We start from the raw sequence: 18,546 nt of genomic DNA, 5'->3' as shown, positions 1-18,546 counted from the left end.
GCAAACCATTCTGTGTGCATGCGCGGAGTGGTGCTTTGTCAAGGGTCCATTTCATTGAGCGTTTGGGGCTCTGGAACGGATCCTGGACTCAAAACAAGGTACCACTGTATTCCAATAAGCCAGTGGAAAGCATTTAAAAGAAAAGATGTGCCAGGGAACCAATGGATTTTAGCATCACTTTACAGCAAAAGCTGACAGGCTGAAGAGACAGTTCACCATATGAAAGCCAAGACACGTTGCTACCTTTCACAAGAGGTCATCACAATGCAAGCTGCGGGGAATTTCATGGCAGCGTACCAAGCCATTCGATCTACTGTTGGGTAAAGGGTATGAACGTTCCGTAACACACACACCCCCGGCTGCTGTGCAGTCCCTCCAGCTGTTTTGGTTGGACTTGCATGGGTAGCACACCCTAACCCCCACCACCCCTCCTGGCTGGAAAAAAAAAGGCATGTAGAATTGCCAGGCAGGCTTTTGTTGTGCAAGCACCTCTGGGCTATCCCAGCCCCCCTATCGGCAAACTCCGTTGCTGAGTGCCAGCAGGATTGCAGCTCAAAATGGGGCCACTGAGAATGGAAAATCATCAGAGGTGTTGACGGAAGTCAAAAATATTGTATAAGATGTGAAGATATGTTGTATGCCTGTTGGAACTGATATGTTAAAAAATTAATAAAAATGTATACAAAAAAACAAAATGGGGCCACTGAGAAGGAGGTCTTGGCATGCTTGCAACTCATGGTTTGCAGAAATAGAGTGTGTATATGTGTGTGTGTGTGTGTGTGTGTGTGTGTGTGTGTGTGTGTATGTATGTATGTGTATGGGGGAACCTAATGGATGCAACCCTCCCTCACACATGCTGCAACCCCCCCCCCCCAGCCCAATGAGGACTGAGCAGGTTTGGGGATCATAGAGAGAGGAAAATAGGAAGAAAGGAAAAGAAATTGATAAGGGGGATGGAATGGAGTACCTGGAAGAGGACATGGCTGGCTAGCACCATGAAGTTAATGAGCTGCAGCGCAGTGGTAGAGCATCTGCTTTATAGGCAGATGGTCTCAGGTTTAACAGGCTATCAACAGTGGAAGTGACTGCTGCAGAAAATCACAGGATCGTAGAGTTGGAGTGGGCCCTGAGGGTCATCTAGTCCAACCCCCTACAATGCTACGATTATTGTTTACTGGAGGTACTGAAGCAGGGAATCTGTCAGGGATGCTGGAATCGCATCCTGCACAGCAGATTCTGTGTTGAGTAAGGAGGTCGGACCTGATGGTCTCAAGGATACATCCCCATTATTCAATGACTTATACGCATACTTGTCTGATTGAGAGCAAGGCTGTGTGGGGAAAAAGCAGCATTAATTGGGAATGAAATGAGATTGTGCAGCGAGGAGGGGCTGGTGGATCGATCCCATCCTCAGACAAAGATAGCAGCATGGGGTGAGGGAGCCTCAATGATACTTTGCCAAACTTCCAAAAAGCATAAGACATATTAAAAGTAATACTCCTTGCTGAAAAATAGAACTGTCTTTTGTTCTGAAGTAGCTAATCTTTTGAACCCTGATGTATCTTAATAACAGTCAATGTCTTGAGAGAGTCTTTTTTTTCTTTCTTTCCTGAAGCAACACAGGTGGCATGTCAAAACACTAGTGCTTAGTCCACTTTGAGTCACCACACTCACAACTGTAGCTTGACCCACCGTTGCTGCGATAGTTGCACCATAAACCGTGGCTGTGATTGAACTGGAGCAGGCAAGGGGAAGAGACAAAATAGACCACCAGGCACGTCATTGGCGAAACCCGAACAAATTCGGACAACGGAGGTCTGACTGTAGAGGCCACGTCCTTGGGCTACCAGATCCTGCATTTCTCAGTGGGGTGCATGGCGGTGCCCTTTTTGCAGTGAAACACTTCAGAAAAGGCTTCAAAGTTTTGCAAGGAGCCCATCACCCTACGAGGAAAGAACAGAAAAAGAAGCTGAGGATTGGAAAGGAATGTGTGGGATTAGGTGAGAACCACAGGAGGGCCTTTTCTTTTACAAAATGCATTGAACTTGGAATGGCTGAAAGCGGTCTTTCCTTATGGCAGCTTCGCCACTAATTGACCTGCCACTTATGGCTTTAATTGCACATGACATTAATTACATGGTGACTTTTTCTAAAATTAAAGAGTGGTTGGGGGCGATTGTCATGTACGCCATAGCACACATGTGAAGGAACACAATAGTGATAGAATTCATCCCCCTGCCCCCTTGGTGAAGGTAATAATGCTCCCCTTGGCAACCATTAAAGGTAAAGGGACCCCTGACCATTAGGTCCAGTCGTGACCGAATCTGGGGTTGCGGCGCTCATCTTGCTTTATTGGCCGAGGGAGCCGGCGTACAGCTACCGGGTCATGTGGCCAGCATGACTAAGCCGCTTCTGGCGAACCAGAGCAGTGCACGGAAACGCCGTTTACCTTCCCGCCGGAGCGGTACCTATTTATCTACTTGCACTTTGATGTGCTTTCGAACTGCTAGGTTGGCAGGAGCTGGGACCGAGAAACAGGAGCTCACCCCATCGCGGGGATTCGAACCGCTGACCTTCTGATCAGCAAGTCCTAGGCTCTGTGGTTTAACCCACAGTGCCACCCGTGTCCCTAGTGGTAAGGTGCTTTACTGAATAAACACTGAATAGTTTTTACGCTATGTTGGAATCAGTTTTATACCAATGTAACTGTCCTAGTTTTCCCACAAAGGATCTGGGGATTGCAGTTTGGTGGGAGGTGCGGAAAACTGCCCATTAGAGATCTCCAGTGTCTCTCACAGAGCAACCAGAGCTCACCCCATCGTGGGGATTTGAACCGCCAACCTTCTGATCGGCAAGCCCTAGGCTCTGTGGTTCAACCCACAGCGCCACTCGTGTCCCCTTTGGCAAACATTATCAGGATGCTTATTGCTGCCTGGGGAGGGAGGATTTTCACTAAAAGTGCTTCTAGGGAAAGAAGCCTTAAACTCCCCCTCTCCATACACTGTGTGCCTGAGCGCAATCACCCCTCACAATGTGTCTGGTCAGCCACATCAGACATTGAAGGTACTCTTTTCTCACTTCCTATGGTCATGGCTTCCCACAAATAATCCTATGGGCTACAGTTTGCTAAGGGTGCTGAGTTGCTTGGAGATCCCTGTTCCCCACCCAGAATTCTCCAGGAAGAGGGATCAATTGCTAAACTACTCTGGGAATTGTAACCCTGTGGCTGCAATTTGACAATCAATGGATGTAATAAACCTGGCAAAACGACACCTCGCAACAGAAAGTAAACCAGAGTTTTGGCAACCGTTCTTGCTTTTTTGGCTGAGCGTGCTCAGCTCCAGAGGAATGACACTGGTGTAGCTGCTGAGCTGCTACGGAATGCTTATGAACATTCCAATTGTTCATTTCCCCCGCTGAGAATCCTGGCGAAGCAGGGAAAGAGAGAGCTGTTGGCGAGAATGGGTGCAGAGAAATGGAAAGCTGGCAGTATTGCAAAGGAAGTGATCTGGTCCACTGGATCAGCAGCAGTGTGTGAGTGAGCAGAAGGTGGGAGAAGGCTTCACAGGGGCTTTACCTGTATTTCAGTGGACTGTGGACATCGGTCTTAATAGACTGGCTGGCGTATTCTGGCCTGTAGGAACCACACCATACCTGGGAGATGGACAATGAATTTGATTGTAACAGTCTAGAAAGCCTCGGAATACCCAGATAAAACCATTCAAAATCCCAAAGCTTGAGACAGCTGAACAATGAATATTACAACCCATGGTTTGGGTGCAACTACAGCTCTGGGACTGCAAAGCAGCAGGATAATCAATGGAAATAGACATGAGGTGAGCACAGTGGCTTCAAATGCCACCATTTTTTGGAAGGCATATTTGCTGTGGATTTCGCTCCCACCCCTCACAACATATTTAGAGGGATTCCTCGCAGGAAGAAGGGGCCAGGCACACCAACCTCAGGGTATTAAATCTCATTCACTATTTGAGCTTCTGAGCGATACCTCTCCCACATTAAGGGAGCCAATGTGGTTCAGAAGGAGAAAGCGTACAAGCCAGACAAATGCATAACATTACATTAAATAAGCCCTCTCCCTGCTCCCAAATAAATATCCTCTTTTTCCATGACCAAAAACACCTGTGCAAAGTTGAGGAAGAAGAGCTGGTTGTGGGTTAGATCAAGCCCAGGCAATCTTGGCTCCTGTCCTTCTTTTGCCACCCATTTCAAATAGGCCTGTAGTAATAAATAATTAATTAATAATAATAATAATTAATAATAATTAATAATAATTATAATTAATAATAATTTAAACACCTGAATGAGTAGCTTATGGTGAGGCACATGGGCCTCTACCTCACTCCTATTTTTATCCTCACAACAACCAACCCTGCGAGGGAGGTTAGGCTGGATACTGCGACTGGCCCACGGTCACTCAGAGAGCTTCATGGCCATGTGGGGATTTGAACCCTGGTCATCTGGGTCCTGGGCCTGATACTCTTACCACTACTACACCACCCCTGGCTAATAGTAAAAAACGAACTCTTATCACACCCCTGTTCTTCTCACAAAACAGATGGCCGCCTCAAGATGCCCTAATTGATAAATACGAAATCCACCTGCTGTAGGGCTGGCAGAGGAGTTTCTCCTACAAATTCTGAAGCCCACTCCATAGTAACTCAGAGCAGGGCTTTCAGTTCTGTAAAACAGCATCCACTACCTGCACTTTCCAGAAACAAGTGAGGACATATTTGTCCCGACAAGTTTTCCCGGTGAGATAAATGGACTTTTGCTATGGTTATTGTGTATTGTTTTAGTTTTGCTTGACATGAATTGGCTTCCTCTCACACACACCACCCTTTTGTTTAAATGCTTCTTTGGCTGCTTTTATTGGATGTCATCTTGAGATGATGGTGTAGGTAGAATGACTCCCATCATCCCTAGCTAGCAGGACCAGTGGCTGGGGATGATGGGAATTGTAGTCCAAAAACAGCTTGGAGACTCAAGTCTGAGAAATCTTGGTGTAGAAGGCAATTAATAAAATACTACTAATACTACTACTAGGGTTCTACTCTGAGCAAACTCAGTTGGCTACACTACATTGGTTGGAAGCCAATGTCACACTCTGACAAAGTTTCATCTGGGCAAGCTTGTCAGGCAGAACAATCTGCTCTCTTCCTCCCTGTGTGCTGTTCTGGGCGCTCTCCTGCCCCCCAAGTGAATTTTGGGGTGTGTGGGGTGTGTGAAGGGGGAAGAGAGGGAGCAAAAGCCCCATTGCACATGCAGAAATCATTGTGCTGATGGGACGTCTTAGGAGAATCTCACCCACTATTCTCATCAACATCTATAATAATATACAACCCAGAAGCAGAAAGTTCAACTCCCAGTTTCCAGTTGTGAATAAGTAATCTTGCAGAACCTCTCAGTGAAAACACACAATTTCAAATCACCTTGTAGGCCTGACGGACGCCTCCATTATCAGCAATGTTTTCTCCCAGTGTGTTGATTCCACTGACCTATGACAACAAATACTCCTCAGTTCCACATACGGTTGTATTATAGCTCGAAATAATTTTGAATTTTTGAAATCATTGCACTACATAGCAGCCATTTTGTGATGGGTGGCATTGGCACTTCCTCAGAATTTCAGATGTGCTCACTGCCCCCCCCCCCAGGGCAACCCTTAACTTAGTGGATATCCCTGTGGAGAGAATTCCACAATACGTGGCACCACCCACAAAAAAGGGCCTCTCCCAAATAGATACTCATCAATCTGGTCTTAATGAACGATGGGCTAGGAAGCGGAGCCTTTGGTGGCTGCCCACTGGAACTGGTAGGGCAGAAAGCAGGGAGCCCACCAGCAGGTGGCGCCAGAGTCAGAGCCAGCTAATTCTAGTTTTGCCCCCATCCTCCTCCTCTGCCGAGTTCTGCAAGGGCAACACAGAGACTGAGAAGAAGGAAGGCGACAGGCGTGGGACCCCCTAGACTCATCGTAAGTAAGAAGGTATGAAGGTGGGGGCTGATTGAGAGCATACTGAGGTTGGTGGGACAGGGCCTCCATGGCCCCAACTCACATTTTGTCCCCCTGCCAGCTCCCAGGTGTAGTTGCCATACTGGTAGATCATGCAGCGCGACTGCTCCTTGAAGTGTGTGGCAGAGAAGTTGCTCCACCAGTCAAACATGTTGCCCTCTTTGTCGAAATTCCTGCCTGTTTGGGGAGGAGGAGAAAGAAATTAGCAACTTGGTAGGGACTCACATCACAACATAGGGGCCCTAGGCCAGAGATGGTAGGCAGGGCCACCACCTTTTTATTTATGTGGAAATACAGTATTTTGTAGACCACTTGCAAAAAAAAGTTCTAAGTTCTAAAATTATATATGAAACACAGCTAAAATCCACTTCTCATATATATAAATATATATATATCTCCAACAAAACACATACCAAAATCTGCCAGACTTGAGAAAGAGAACTAAGCTATTTGACAGGATAGGCTTGCTATGACACTCCTCTCTCTGACACCCCTATGGTTTTATTTCTCTCTCTCTTTCTCCAAACCACCATGTTGTTTTTTCTCTCTCTCGTTCTCCAACACTCCCATGTTTCTCCCTCACTCTTTCTAACTCCCAGGGCTTTTTTTGCAGCCAGAGCTCAGCTCTGGCACCTCTCAGGTGGGCGCCATTGCTGTTCTAAGAGAAAGCCACTTCTGCCCTTTGGAGGAGGTGGAGTTGCGGGCTTCACGGCCCCACCGGACGATTGGGGGGATTCCCGGCTGTGTCACCTCCTGGCCAGCCAATTGGCTGGCTCTGGGGGTGTGGCCTGCCCTATTTAAACAGGGACATGGCTGGGGATCTCCCTCTTTGCCACCTGCCAGCTGTTCCTGCTTTTCCCACCCTCCCGCCCTATAAGGTTTTCGTTCTTTGACCTTGCTATGGACCTCGGTTGGTCACTGTTGAGGGGCCTGGTAGGAATTTTTCCACTTAGCAAATTGGCACCAGCCACTTGGTTTTCGCCTACAAATCACCAAAATTTTCTTGGTATTGGCGGTTAGGCATTGGTATTGGCACTGTAGATGGAAGAGGGGAGGTAACGCCATCACCTGCCCTGTATATTGAAGGGGAGTCCGAAAAAGGATTCCAGGGGACGTGGCCCTGTCCGAAGCCTATGGAGGTGAGGGCCTAAGGCACACCCCCAATCGGTGACCCTGGGGGAGTTCCTAGTTGATGTGCATCAGCAGGACTCTCCCTACTGGTGGTTAACCCTTCCTGGACTTCAAGCGGACGGGCTGAAGTTGGATATAGTTGGTTAGGACCAATGCCTAAGCCAATACCGCTCACCACCTGTAACCAATAAAGTTGTGGCCTTATTTAGCCCATTAACCTTAATAATTGTGTCATGTGTCATTATTTCCACTGGGGAAAAAACTTGCCATGCAGCAAGGGTTCGTTTTGAGCTCTGGCACCTCTTTTTCTAGAAAAATAGCACTGCTAACACCCCTTCTCTTTCTCCAAACATCCCTACGACTTTCTCCCCCCTTTTTTTGTTGACACCCAATTCTCTCTCTGTTTCAGAACCCTCTTTCTCCCCGTCCTTTCTTCCCAACCCAGCAAGCTACCAGGGAAGGGGCAGATCAAGCTGCTCTGCTGACTTGCCTTACCATTGTCATCAAACCCATGAGTGATTTCATGTCCGATTACCATCCCAATACCTCCAAAGTTGAGGGCTTGCGGCTGGTGCTTGCTGAAAAAGGGAGGCTGCAGGATCCCGGCTGGGAATACTACAGAAAATAGATGAAAAAGGAAGTTACGATGGCAATGGAAGATCATTCAGTGTGATAGATTTTGAGGGTGACTGAGGAACTGCATGGGTTTCCTGGATGCTAAGCCTCTGCTGTGGAAGCTACATTGGCTGCTGGCATGCTACTGGGTACAGTTCAGGGTCCTTCTTTCAGCATTTAAAGCCCTGAGCAACTTGGCTACCTAAGGGTCTTCCTAGCCCCCCATATCCCTGCCCAGCAAGTGTGTTCCATTGCCAAGAGTATCACATGGTCTACTGGTGTGCACCAGGGAGGGGTGAATCTTACTTTCAGTTTCTTACTGTCCCACTTGAAAGTTCAGCTCTCCACATTCCCACGCACGTTTGTGGGGTTCCCCACCACCACCCCAAAAAAGTTCTCAGGAAAATCCAGCACCATTTCAGTCTGAATTTCTTCTTTGCATGCCATTTTGCCTAATATCAACTTTCCTGCAAAGCTATTGCAATGCATTTTTTTCCTTTTGATTTGTCACTAAAATATGCATTTTTCACTGCTAACTTACCTCGGAGTAAGTCCCACTGGTTTACTTTGAGTAGGCATGTTCAGGGTTGCCACCTAAATCTGCTGGAAGATTTTGGGACTTACCAATTTGGTTCCGGTTAGGGGAGTAGAAGGCATTGACCACAGCAGCACCAATTAACCATCTGAAAGAGATCAGCGATGAAAGCCGTTGTCAGGATCAGTGCTAACTCGTGTAGCATGATGCAAGGAGGAAAACACCCACACAGAGGAGGGGCCCCAGCACAACAATGGGACAGTTGCTAACACAAAGCAGTAGAAATATCCTATTATTGGAAGGTTGAGCTTCTGAACTCTTTTCTGACCCTCATTAGGTAAATGTCATAGAAGCATTAGAGGGCAGGGAATTCTTTAATATTTCTTCTCTGCAAGCTTCCCCCGTCATTTCATTTTCATCAAGATTCTGAAAAAATGTTTGGATTTGGGACAAAATGTTTGAGGGGGCCTACCCCCCCTCTGATTCCCCTCCATGTTAAGCAAATCATGTCCCACCCCATAGCAGTGGTGCAGTTAGGTCCATAGCAAACTCTCATACTGAGTTAGACCATTGGTCTATCTAACTCAGTATTGTCTACACTGACTGGAAGTAGCTCTCCAGAGTTTTAGACAGGGAGTCTTTCCCATCCCTACCTGGGGATGGTAAGAATGGAACCTTGGACCTTCTGATCACAAAGTTGATGCTCTATGGCCTAGTTTCAGATTTTGTACTTCATGATCTTACACACACCCTCTCGTTTGATGGAAATGTGAATTGCTTCACTCATTTTGGGGTTTTCTCTTCATTCTGCTGAGTGAGGCCCTGGATCTCTGCCCCAAAGTCGGGTTTGTAGGGGAAAATCAGCAGGCACTGGAAGTTTAACAGCTGCTGAGCTGCTGAGTCTCCCCTAAAGATGGATTTGGATTTGATATCCCGCCTTTCACTCCCTTTAAGGAGTCTCAAAGCGGCTAACATTCTCCTTTCCCTTCCTCCCCCACAACAAACACTCTGTGAGGTGAGTGGGGCTGAGAGACTTCAAAGAAGTATGACTGGCCCAAGGTCACCCAGCAGCTGCATGTGGAGGAGCAGAGACGCGAACCCGGTTACCCAGATTACGTGACTACCGCTCTTAACCACTACACCACACTGGCTCTCAAGATGCCTTCTGCTCCCTGAATACTCATATTATCTTGGCAAAATGAATAAATGTGGCCCTCGAGGCCTTTCTGTCTGACCCCCGGGGCTCCCTCCTTTACTCTCCCTGATCGTCACCCTCTTTTGAATGTTTTTGTCTGGCTGGAATGTGACCTGGGTCTCTGAAAATGCTTTTTGCTTGGCTGAATGCAGGACAGAGAGAATGTGCAGAACCCAGTCTATTCTACAAAGGTAGAATTTACATTTGTTGTTCTGCCCACTTTTGCTTCTCTCCCCATTCACCCACTAGCATGCGGCCCCTGGATTGTGGCCCCCAGGCTGAAAGTGCTTCCCCTGTCCTGTTGCAAGACATCATGCAATTCATAGAGATACGCACAGGTCTTGGTCAACCTTCTCCCGGAGCTTCCTCAGGCTTTTCTGAGCTCCATGTTGGAGGTTTTGCAGGATGTTCTGAAAGTACTCATGCTCACTGAAGTTCAGCTGTAAAAAAATAATAATAATAGAAGCATTTGTCTTGAAGGTCCTTTTGCTGAGTTGTTGCCCCTATTACCAAGTAGACATCAATGCCCAGTTACATAGAAAAATCAAAGGAAGTATGATTGTGTAAAAAAATAATTGTCTTACAAAGCATGTCTACCAGTAATTATCGCGGGTGGCACTGTGGGTTAAACCACAGAGCCTAGGACTTGGCGATCAGAAGGTCAGCGGTTCGAATCCCCGCAACGGGGTGAGCTCCCATTGCTCGGTCCCTGCTCCTGCCAACCTAGCAGTTCAAAAGCATGAAGTGCAAGTAGATAAATAGGTACCGCTCTGGCGGGAAGGTAAACAGCGTTTCCGTGCGCTGCTCTGGTTTGTCAGAAGCGGCTTAGTCATGCTGGCCACATGACCCGGAAGATGTACGCCGGCTCCCTCGGCCAATAAAGCGAGATGAGCGCCGCAACCCCAGAGTCGGCCACGACTGGACCTAATGGTCAGGGGTCCCTTTACCTTTACCAGTAATTATAGACAAAAGGTTGCATCCAATGAAGAAGGGATAGCTCAGTCAGTAGAGCATGAGACTTTTAATCTCAGTGTTGTGGGTTCAAATCCCATGTTGGGCAAAAAGTTGCTGCATTGCATGGGGTTGGACTAGATGACTTGTGGTCAATTCCAACGCTACAATTCAATGATTCTATGTTCTACTCAGGGAAGACCCAACGAAATTAATAAACCCAAGTTAGCCATATCCCTTAAAGTCATTGGGTCTACTGTGAGTAGGACTAGCAATTGGCTACAATCCCCAAAACTGTCCTTAATGGAAATGTCCAGGTATCACTTCACACTTACATTTGTGTATTCCCGATCTAGCTTTTCATTCTGACCTTCGAGAATGTAGTCCGGGTAACCTATCTGCTCTCTAATTGCAGTCACCTAGAAGAAGACAGCAGAAACCAAACCCTCACTTCTTGCCTTTCTCCAGGGCCATGGGAAATACAAGTACTGAAGAAATGAACCCATGCTGCCAATTCTCGTAGTAGACCAGTATAAAGTAAGCGGCACACAAAACGCTACCAAACCATTCTTACATGCTAAAACTTATATTAATAATCCAAAAATTGAGAGAGCTATGTACAAGATCTACTACAGAAATCACAAACAGAAAACTCATTCAAATTGTATCCAAAAGGAAGATTCAGTCTTTAAAGTTCCTTTAGCCAGGCTCCTGTAGATATCGACAAAGGTAAGTTTGATCAAACGAAGTGTTGGCGATGTTGTACTCAAGGGTTAGACAGGGTGCTGGCATTTGTCACGTGTTTTGCCCATGAAAGCAAGGGACGCAGGTGGCGCTGTGGGTAAAAGCCTCAGCGCCTAGGGCTTGCCGATCGAAAGGTCGGTGGTTCGAATCCCTGCTGCGGGGTGCGCTCCCATCATTTGGTCCCAGCGCCTGCCAACCTAGCAGTTCGAAAGCACTCCCGGGTGCAAGTAGATAAATAGGGACCGCTTACTAGCGGGAAGGTAAACGGCGTTTCCGTGTGCTGCGCTGGCTCGCCAGATGCAGCTTTGTCACGCTGGCCACGTGACCCGGAAGTGTCTCCGGACAGCGCTGGCCCCCGGCCTCTTGAGTGAGATGGGCGCACAACCCTAGAGTCTGGCAAGACTGGCCCGTACGGGCAGGGGTACCTTTACCTTTTACCTTGCCCATGAAAAGTCTCGGGCTTCTTCAGTAAATTTGTTTATTTATTTTACAGTGTCTGTATACAATTTTTCCAACCTTTCTCATTTTTTTTATTATTTAAGAACACCACAATATTTATTTTGCACTACTATTTGCCATGGGCGAGGCAGGTTACAATACTTCAGAAGATCCAAAGCATACCAATATTTATGTCTCTATGAAGGTGCAAACTGGGGGTGGGGGATAACCTCAAGACTGGGGGGTCCAAATCTGGCCCTCCAGGCCTCTCCATCTGGCCCTTGGACATCACCCTAGGCCATTCCTCCTGTTCAGGACAGGCTTCGCACTGGTCCTGTTCTCCATCCTTCTCAAGTGCTTTTGCCTGTCTTTGAACTGAGATAATCCTCTGGAACAAACATGCATAGAAACCTGTGATTTTTTTCATAGCTGAAATGCAACTTATTGTATACCTGCTTTTCCCTCTTTTTCAACCAGAGGGGCACATGGCTTTGTGAGGAACCCTTTGGAGACAACATGTCAGTGGTAGGCAGGGCCAGAGGCAAAGTGAGCTGGGCAACACGTACAATTTCCCCCCTTTGTGCTGTGGGCTAGTTTTTAAGTGGACTCACACCACTTTATCCTCTGTGAAAGCATCTTCAGAGTTCAAGGACGTATCCCAGCAAGGCAAAAGCACTCAAGGAGGATGTAATAAGCAATGGTGAGGGGTGTGGCCTGGGAAAGGGGTGTGTGGTTGGGGAGGGGATGCTATCTGTGGAGAGTTTGGGGGGCCAGATAGAGGTGTATGGGGGGCCACATTCACCCCCCTGGCTTGGGCTTTCTCACCCCTATTCTGCATCTTGTATGAAAATTCTCCATTGCTTCATACTTGAGAGAGACAGAGAAATGGTCTTCATAAGATATATGAACGTCTGATATATTTGATATCTTTTTAAATATATATAAAAAAACAATCATGAAATTTCATTATTGAAAGCTATTCTTAGACACACATTTCTTCTGACCTTTTCCCGAGCTTTCCCTTTCGATGCTTCATCCATCCACTGCAATTCATCCAGTGTCTCGATAAACACTTCACGAATTTTCTCAATGAGGTCTCGGACCTGAGGCAAAAATAGATGGGGGAGGTATAATTCTCAAGCCGTTTCCAATAACAGAATGTAAAGCTCCAAGTGAAGATCAATCAGGTGTGGGCCATAGGCCCCATCTCTCTGGGGCTCTGGGTGCCTGAGCCCCCAAAAAATTACCCATACAGGGGCTGTGCATCTACAAAATGTGGGGGCAGGTGTGCAAAGAGTGCAAATATCTGGCAGGAGGGGGAGAGAGCATGGATTTGGGGAGGTGGAAGAGAACGCAGAGTTGGGGGAGAGAGAAAGTGTGACATTTGGATGGGAAGGGTGCAACTGCTGCTGTGCCACTGGGGCTTGCACTGCACCCTATGACAGAGGTTCTCAACCTGTGGGTCCCCAATGTTGTTGGACTACAACTCCCACCATCCCTGAGCTCTGGCCTTGCTAGCTAGGGATGATGGGAGTTGTAGTCCAACAACATCTGGGGACCCACAGGTTGAGAACCGCTGCCCTATGACATCATGACACTACAGCGTGCGTCATGATGTCACGGCATGTGTGTTATGATATTATGATGTGGTTGGGGCACGCTAGGCACCTACAGTGTGGGGCCCAAGTCAGTGCCGTTGGTGTGGGCTAAGCTGGGCACATTAAGGTGGTTTCTTTGCTAGCAGAAATGTATCTGTGTCAGTTCCCATCCTATATTGCTGCATGATCAAAAGACAGAACCATGGGCTTGTTTGGACATCACTGAAATTCACACTTTAATATGGCTATGACGAGGTCAGTCATTTTCACTTCCCGATTCACATTAACCACAGTTTAGCATTGCCCCCAAACTCTAAACTGAGGTTAAAGCTAGCAATAGTTTCTTGGGGAAAACAACGACTTTATAAACTGTGGTTTGAAGTGGGCTTCCTTCATCAAACAAGTCAGGATCAAGGTTTTGGTTTTGGGGTTTGGATGCCGTGAGAAACTGCAGTGAAACCTTCCAAGCTTGAGGCCTTTGTGAGGGTCCAAGACTTGTCTTCTCTCATTATTGTAATGCTAAACTAGAGTTAACATTACACTGGAACCAGCTTTATGGATAGGACTGTGAACGTAGGTGGAGGCATGACTCACAGTGGCTGGGACGGTGAGGGGGGTAGGAACATGGAAAAATAAGAAAATCAAGAGACAACAACATACCATACTTTTGCTCTTGCCAGCAAAAGTCTCTCTAACATACAGAGCTCCTACTGCATTCTCCATGTTGGTGTTGACGTAGCTCACACATTCCCGCCACCGAGCTTCTTCTAGCATCATGCCATAAAGTGCCTTGGAGAAAAGAAGTCCCAAAACTTCTCTCGTCATCCAGACCACGTCACGCCTGCTCCCAACATCCCTTCAGCTGGCTTCCGAACCCCTTATCTGCCCAGCACAAGCTCCTTGTTCTTTGTTCTAAGGTTGTCCACAGTCTAGACCAGGGGTAGTCTACCTTTTTATACCCACCACCCACTAATGCAGGCATAGGCAAACTCCAGCCCTACAGATGTTTGGGACTACAATTCCCATCATCCCTGACCACTGGTCCTGTTAGCTAGGGATGATGGGAATTGTACTCCCAAACATCTGGAGGGCCGGAGTTTGCCTATGTCTGCACTAATGCATCTTTCCTGATGGTAAAATTTCCTTACCGCCCACCAGTGCTTGATGGAAGGAGGATTCAGCTTGTGCCATAGAACCCCCTACCGCCCACCTAGAATCCTGAAACACCCACTAGTGGGCAGTAGGAACCAGGTTGACAATCCCTGGTATAGATTATCTTAATGCCCTCCTGCAGGGTGGTGGTGATGGGGAGAATTAGATCAGGCTGGGGAGCCATAATGTTTATCACTTCCACCTGCTACGGGCCAAGTTTGACAGGTCATCTACCCATCAACCACCTGCCATTGCAATGATGTCAGATGACCCATTTTTTTTTAGCCTGCATACTTTGAAAGCAAACCATCCTGGCAAAGATGCAGCCTTCATCAGCATATCCTTGGAGCTTGCGGAGTGCTTGGATTGGGGCTGCGGAATACCCAACTATCAGCTGATTGCCCAGTACTGTGAAGCGCTATGCTCTGGGCATATCTCAAATAAATAAATAAATAAATAAATAAATAAATAAATAAATGTACACAAGTGAAATAAATACAAGCCACAAAAGGAAATATGTAAGCAATCAAGATACACTTCAATCCCTGGCATGTGATTTCTGTTTTGTAAATGTGATCTGTTCAGGGCCAATAATTCTGTTCATTTTAATCCAGTCCAATAGATAGTGCTCTAAATGGTTAGAGTAGAGTTTACTTATAGTTAGCAAGTGGTGATGCTCACCAATCTGTATATATTTTTTAGTATCTCAGCAGAAATCCCATCAGAGTCTTACCAGTGAAATAACAAGGAAGTAAACAATAAAACAATAAAATAGGGCAATAAAACAATAAAACGGTGAGAGCAGCTGCCTCACCTTGCCTCAGAGGTCGGCGGCCATCTTGATAATCCAATTGCAACATACGTCTAGAAATTCCCCCCTCCCAAAGAAAGTAAAAAGTACCTATAACACTAGTAAATGGCTCCGCCCAAAATGATATCAGTAAAACCTGTGAGTAAAAAGTGTGTTACCTTTCGGTAGTTTGCCCTGGCCTCCTTGAAACGCCGGCTCAAACCGCTGAGTCTGTCGAGTACCAGGCGCCACACCAGATAGTTCTGGATTGTGCTGGGGGTGTATGCGTTCATGGGGGGGGGGACGACAGGAAGAGCAGAAATGAGGAATTGTTAAACGGGTTGCTCACTACATAATTTAATTACTAAAACCCTCTTGAAATTTAAACCCCCTCTGGGCAATTTTGAACTGATAAACATCTAGGAAGGAAGGGGTTAAATTGTCTTTCCCCTCCCCACTGCCCCCATTACTGCATCATTCAGTAAAAGACACTCTGAAGCATATGGAATGCATAAGCTCTGCTATAACTTGCAGTGCAGTCCTCAGCCAATTTACTCAGCCATTAAGTCCTGCTATGATTAATGCTATGCTTAATGAGTACTCAGCCCTGAGTGCTCACTGGAAGGACAGATCCTGAAGCTGAGGCTCCAATACTTTGGCCACCTCATGAGAAGAGAAGACTCCCTGGAAAAGACCCTGATGTTGGGAAAGATTGAGGGCACAAGGAGAAGAGGATGACAGAGGACGAGATGGCTGGACAGTGTTCTCAAAGCTACCAACATGAGTTTGACCAAACTGCGGGAGGCAGTGGAAGACAGGAGTGCCTGGCGTGCTCTGGTCCATGGGGTCACGAAGAGTCGGACACGACTAAACGACTAAACAACAACAACAACGTTTAATGGAGCTGTGCACATAGCGCTGCAGCCATAGTAAGTCCAATGTCATCATTTAAAGAGTGACACTGTGGTCACTTTCAACCCATACACTGAAAGCACTATGATGCCAATTTAAGCAGTCATGACTTCCCTCAAAGAATACGGGTCTCCCAACAACTCTCATCACACTTGAACTACAGCTCCCAGAATTCTTTGGGGGAAGCTATGACTGTGAAGCACCATGATACTGCTTTAAATGTATAGTGCAGATGGGTCACTCTCTCTCACTCACTCACTCACTCACTGTGTCTCTTTCTATTCAGTTTCTCTCCCTCTTTCTGTGTTTCTCTTTTACTCAGTCATGCTCTGTCAGTTTTAATTTCGCTCAGTTTCTCTTTTTTCAGCTTTAAGTTCACGTCTTCACATTTCAACATCAGTTTGCAAATAAATAATAATAATGATGATAATAATGTTTTGCCTAATATACACATTTTTTTGCAAAGCCATGTAACTTAATAAATACAATGCATTTTTCCTTGTTTGTTTCACCAATAATAAGCATGCTGGGGTTTTTTGCAAGATGATTTCTCTAAAATGCACTTTTGTACGTTAGTTTCACTAATATGTGCATTTATAGGCACACTCTACTCTAGCATATGCATTTTTGTTCATATTACCTGGCTGGAAAACTGGAATGAAAAATTCAGAAAAGTGTGAATTTTTGAAAGATGTCTGTGTTTTGATCTGTGTGTTGCTTGGGAAATGCAGATTAAGTAAATACATCTCTAAATGTGGACTGAACTGTATTTCTCCCCAACCCCTCTTCTCCCTGTTTGTTTCTCTGTTTTACTTTCTGCTTCTCTTTTACTGTTTCATTTTCTCTCTCTTTATGTTTTTATATTTGCTCCCTTCTTCCCTCTTCCCTCCCCCACCTCAGTCCAAGAAATCTGGCATCCCTACCTGGCTGAATAACTGGCGATGACAGCTTTTAGCTCCCGGAGATATGGCATTCCGTGCACGACCACCTCCTCATTGGGACTGATCTCAACGTTAACCGAAGACATTACATTTTGGATGAAGAGTGTCCAATTGAACCCCTAGATGAGAGAGAGAGAGTGGGGGAAGGGGGAAATGAAAACAAGTCCTTTAAAAAGATATTGGGAAATTCCATTTTCATCCCTCCGTGGTCCTATTGAAATTGTTTTTCCTTGAACTTGACTTAGCAAAGGGATTTGCTCAATGAATTTAATTCCCGATACAGTGGTACCTCGGGTTAAGTACTTAATTCATTCCGGAGGTCCTTTCTTAACCTGAAACTGTTCTTAACCTGAAGACCACTTTAGCTAATGGGGCCTCCAGCTGCTGCTGCGCTGCTGCTGCACAATTTCTGTTCTCATCTGGAAGCAAAGTTCTTAACTCGAGGTATTATTTCTGGGTTAGCGGAGTCTGTAACCTGAAGCATCTGTAACCTGAAGCGTATGTAACCCGAGGTACCACTGTATATGCACAGTATTAAAAGAAGGGGTGGGGGAATTGATCAGGAAGTGCAAAAGCTGGTGGACACACTAGTTCAGGAGATCCAGTTCGGTTTATATCAAATCACAAAGACTGGATTCCTTAAGCATCCCTAGATAATGCATTCCTCAACATGTCCCATTCAAAGGTATTTATCATCATGCAGAAAAGGATTCATAGGGAGAGAGTCCATAGAATGTAGTGCTCTAAGGAACCCTGGTCCAGTGCTCTTCAACCTTGCCAAGGTGCTTTTGGAGCACAGCTCACATCTTCCTTGAGCCCTCCACGCTCCATGCACAACCTGTAATGTAGGGTGCAATTGAAGCATCCCTGACAGGTGGACAGGTGCCCCTGCCTGAGCATCTCCAAGACATTTCCTGAGGCAGTCTGTTCCATCGCTGATCAGCTCTAACCATTCTGAAGTCACTGAATGTATAGCTGAAATTTGCTTCCCTGTAATGTCCACCCATCGATGCTAGTCCTGCCCTCTGGGTCCAATCGAGGCACAGGCCAAATGAAGCTTACCAGTAGTAGTTGGTGGGGCAAGTGGGGCTGTGTTGCTCTCCTGACTTCCTAATGCTGCACATCACTGTTGCTTACCGGGGGGAGGGGAGCAAGGCAGCAGGGAGCTCAGCAAGGTGCAGGCGCAGTGTTGGGAGGATCAGATTAGCTCCACCATTGCACCCACAGCATGATCCCCACTGCCTTGCCCCTCCTCCTCCTCCTCTTCTCAGGAAGTGGTAATGATATGTGGCATTAGAAAGCCGGGAGAGCAACACAGCCCCATTTGCCCCACCAGCTACTACTGGTATGCTTCATTTTGCCTGTGCCTTGATTGGACAGAGCAGGACTAGGTTCTGAGGCTTCCTTCAGAACATAGTCATGGCCTCCTCTACTGCTAACTAGGGGCGGGGGAGGTTTCAATTCCTTTCACACGTAAAGATGAACAGACCTAATTAGTACTTTCCTAAACAAA

The 18,546-nt window shown here is 46.6% G+C and overlaps 1 protein-coding gene across 2 annotated transcripts in view; it reads right to left on the bottom strand.

Annotated features, from left to right (window-relative positions):
- Positions 1-876: 876 nt before the first annotated feature.
- MMEL1 (membrane metalloendopeptidase like 1) overlaps positions 877-18,546 on the bottom strand; it is a 42,882-nt gene continuing 25,212 nt past the window's right edge. For both annotated transcript variants that reach the window (XM_077931321.1, XM_028740958.2), the window contains exons 11-23: positions 17,016-17,152; positions 15,360-15,453; positions 13,899-14,027; positions 12,645-12,743; positions 10,794-10,877; positions 9,844-9,947; positions 8,402-8,460; positions 7,658-7,777; positions 6,075-6,208; positions 5,451-5,516; positions 4,141-4,236; positions 3,578-3,654; positions 877-1,943 (exon numbers count right to left, since the gene is read on the bottom strand). In XM_077931321.1, the coding sequence (XP_077787447.1) occupies positions 1,844-1,943; positions 3,578-3,654; positions 4,141-4,236; positions 5,451-5,516; positions 6,075-6,208; positions 7,658-7,777; positions 8,402-8,460; positions 9,844-9,947; positions 10,794-10,877; positions 12,645-12,743; positions 13,899-14,027; positions 15,360-15,453; positions 17,016-17,152 (1,299 nt within the window). In that variant the 3' untranslated portion in view covers positions 877-1,843. The remainder of the gene's footprint in view (positions 1,944-3,577; positions 3,655-4,140; positions 4,237-5,450; positions 5,517-6,074; positions 6,209-7,657; positions 7,778-8,401; positions 8,461-9,843; positions 9,948-10,793; positions 10,878-12,644; positions 12,744-13,898; positions 14,028-15,359; positions 15,454-17,015; positions 17,153-18,546) is intronic.

Source organism: Podarcis muralis, chromosome 7 (genome assembly GCF_964188315.1).
Source record: "Podarcis muralis chromosome 7, rPodMur119.hap1.1, whole genome shotgun sequence".
Lineage (NCBI taxonomy): Eukaryota > Metazoa > Chordata > Lepidosauria > Squamata > Lacertidae > Podarcis > Podarcis muralis.
This window is presented reverse-complemented; position numbering and strand designations above follow the sequence as displayed.